Below are 2,047 nucleotides of genomic sequence, written 5' to 3'. Positions count from 1 at the left end.
CCTGAGCCGAGGGTTAGGAGCTGGGGTCATAACAGGTGCTTTCCGGTCTGTGACAGGAAAAGCGCTTCACTGCCCAGTGCCCTGACCCCAGCGGAAGAGCGCAGGTTTTAGGGACTGATAGCTCTACATCAAGGCCAGCAGCCTTCTCTGCTCTTTTCCCTTCCTCCTTTTTAGAACATGATCACAGCTATCACTCAATGATAGCTATTTTCACAAATAGGAAAAGCAGGCTCGGAGTCTCATTCGCATCCATCAAGTGAAGGCTCTTGTCCATGTCACACAACCAGCACAGTTAGAACAGGAGGAAAAACCCTGTAGGATCCTTTGGCTCCTGACCAGGGTCCGGTCCTGGGAGACCTGGATCCCAAGTAGCCTCAGTAGTGTCATCCGAGGGCCAGAACCTCAGGGTCTGCTTGCAGGGCTGGGAAACCTATTCCCCAACAACGCACCTGAGATGTTAAAAAGTAAGCACCCAGGTCTTGGACTGGAAGGGGACACCACTAGCCATGTTGTGTTCTGGATTCAAGGAAAAGCTACCAAGTCAATGATAAAAATAGAGATTTTATTCTGCAGAGGAAGATACTACACAGGTGGGGGCGAGGAGCCACTAATAGCTACAGTGGAAGGAAGTACTGATTCCGGTAGGCAAGGCATCTTTGAGAAATTAGGGGCAAGAAAGAAGGTTGGAAACAAAAAGGGAGAAGAGCGGAGAGGGATATGGTTGGGGTGAAGGTGGTCTTGCACACCAGGCAGGAACCCAGCACAATAAATAGTTTTATTTACAACAACCAAACTCGTGGCTTTGTACCCACGTTTCAGTGCAAATTATTTACACACTGATGAGGAGGCAGACAGGAAGGGGTGGGAGGTGGTGAAGGCAGGCATGGCTCACAGCTGTTCAACGGCCCCACCACGAGGGTGGGAGAATGGGGGCTTTTCCGCTGGGCCCCCCAAACTTATTCTCCACATCATCACAACTGCCCCTTCACCCGAGAACCTCTCGATTCAAGTGCGGGTGGGGAGGAGAAGGCCATGATGCCCAAGCGTATGTTTAGGGGCTGCACCTTGGACAGGGAACCCGAGAACTAGACAACAAAGGGCAAGGCCAGAGGCTGAGCAGCCCGGGTGCTGGCGCGGTGGAGCCAGCCCTACCACAGGGTCCGCAGCTGACCCCAGATGAGGGGGGACAGAGCCTTCTTTCACCTTGGGCCAGGCAGGGGACGGTGCCAGAAGGGGTCTCCTTGGACAGGGAGGGAAGTAGGTAAGATAGGTCCATCAGGGTGGCCAGAAGGTTCGCGCTGCCCCAGGTAAGTGGCCTGAGGAGCCCCCAGGTAAGAGCAGGTGGGCGAGATGGGAGACGGGGTGGCTGGAGGTTCTGGGGTGCAGGACGGACGGGTCCGCAGTGCCAGCGAGTCTGTCTGGGGAGGACAGGAGGACCGCGCTCCTGGGGGCCAGTCTGCCCGGGGCTCACAGACACTCGTGCAGCACGCGTGTGTGCGTACAGTTGCGGCAGCTGACGTGGCAGCACCAGTGGAAGGTGCAGTTGCAACGCTCAGTGACGCGCTGCGTGCGCGTGCGGTGACCCCGGCCACAGCAGAGCAGCTCGCAGCCGTCCAGTGCGGGCGACGAGCTGTTGCAGACGCGCCCCGCCGTGCCCGCCGTGCCCAGGCGTCCGCTGTACGTGCAGAAGTTGGGCGACTTCTCGAAGTAGACGAGGTCGTGCGGGGAGGGCGGCTTGTGCGCGGGATCCTCCGGCTCCAGGCGCAGCAGCTCGGCGCGCGACGCCCGGTTGCTGCCGCGGTTGCCGTAGAGCACGCGGGAGGCGCCGTCGAAGCGGTCGCGCAGCACGTCGCCCACGGCGCGCAGCGTGGGCAGCCGCATCCAGCACGTGCGCACGGTGCACGAGCCGGACATCCCGTGGCACTTGCACTCCTGGCGCATCTCGGAGAACACGGTCTGCGGAGGACACCGCGCCGTCGGGCCGAGGAGCGGCGTCCCGGAGGCCGCCCCCTCCCGGACGCGCCCGAGCGCGGAGGCCCGGGCCGAG

General features: G+C 60.3%; 1 protein-coding gene across 1 annotated transcript in view; it reads right to left on the bottom strand.

Moving 5' to 3' along the window:
- Positions 1 to 573: 573 nt before the first annotated feature.
- Wnt1 (wingless-type MMTV integration site family, member 1) overlaps positions 574 to 2,047 on the bottom strand; it is a 14,080-nt gene continuing 12,606 nt past the window's right edge. The window contains exon 4 of the mRNA XM_005406674.2: positions 574 to 1,956. Coding sequence (XP_005406731.1) covers positions 1,468 to 1,956 — 489 coding nt within the window. The 3' untranslated portion in view covers positions 574 to 1,467. The remainder of the gene's footprint in view (positions 1,957 to 2,047) is intronic.

The sequence above is a fragment of the Chinchilla lanigera genome, unplaced genomic scaffold (genome assembly GCF_000276665.1).
Source record: "Chinchilla lanigera isolate Chin_1 unplaced genomic scaffold, ChiLan1.0 scaffold00099, whole genome shotgun sequence".
In the NCBI taxonomy this organism is placed as follows: Eukaryota; Metazoa; Chordata; class Mammalia; order Rodentia; family Chinchillidae; genus Chinchilla; species Chinchilla lanigera.
This window is presented reverse-complemented; position numbering and strand designations above follow the sequence as displayed.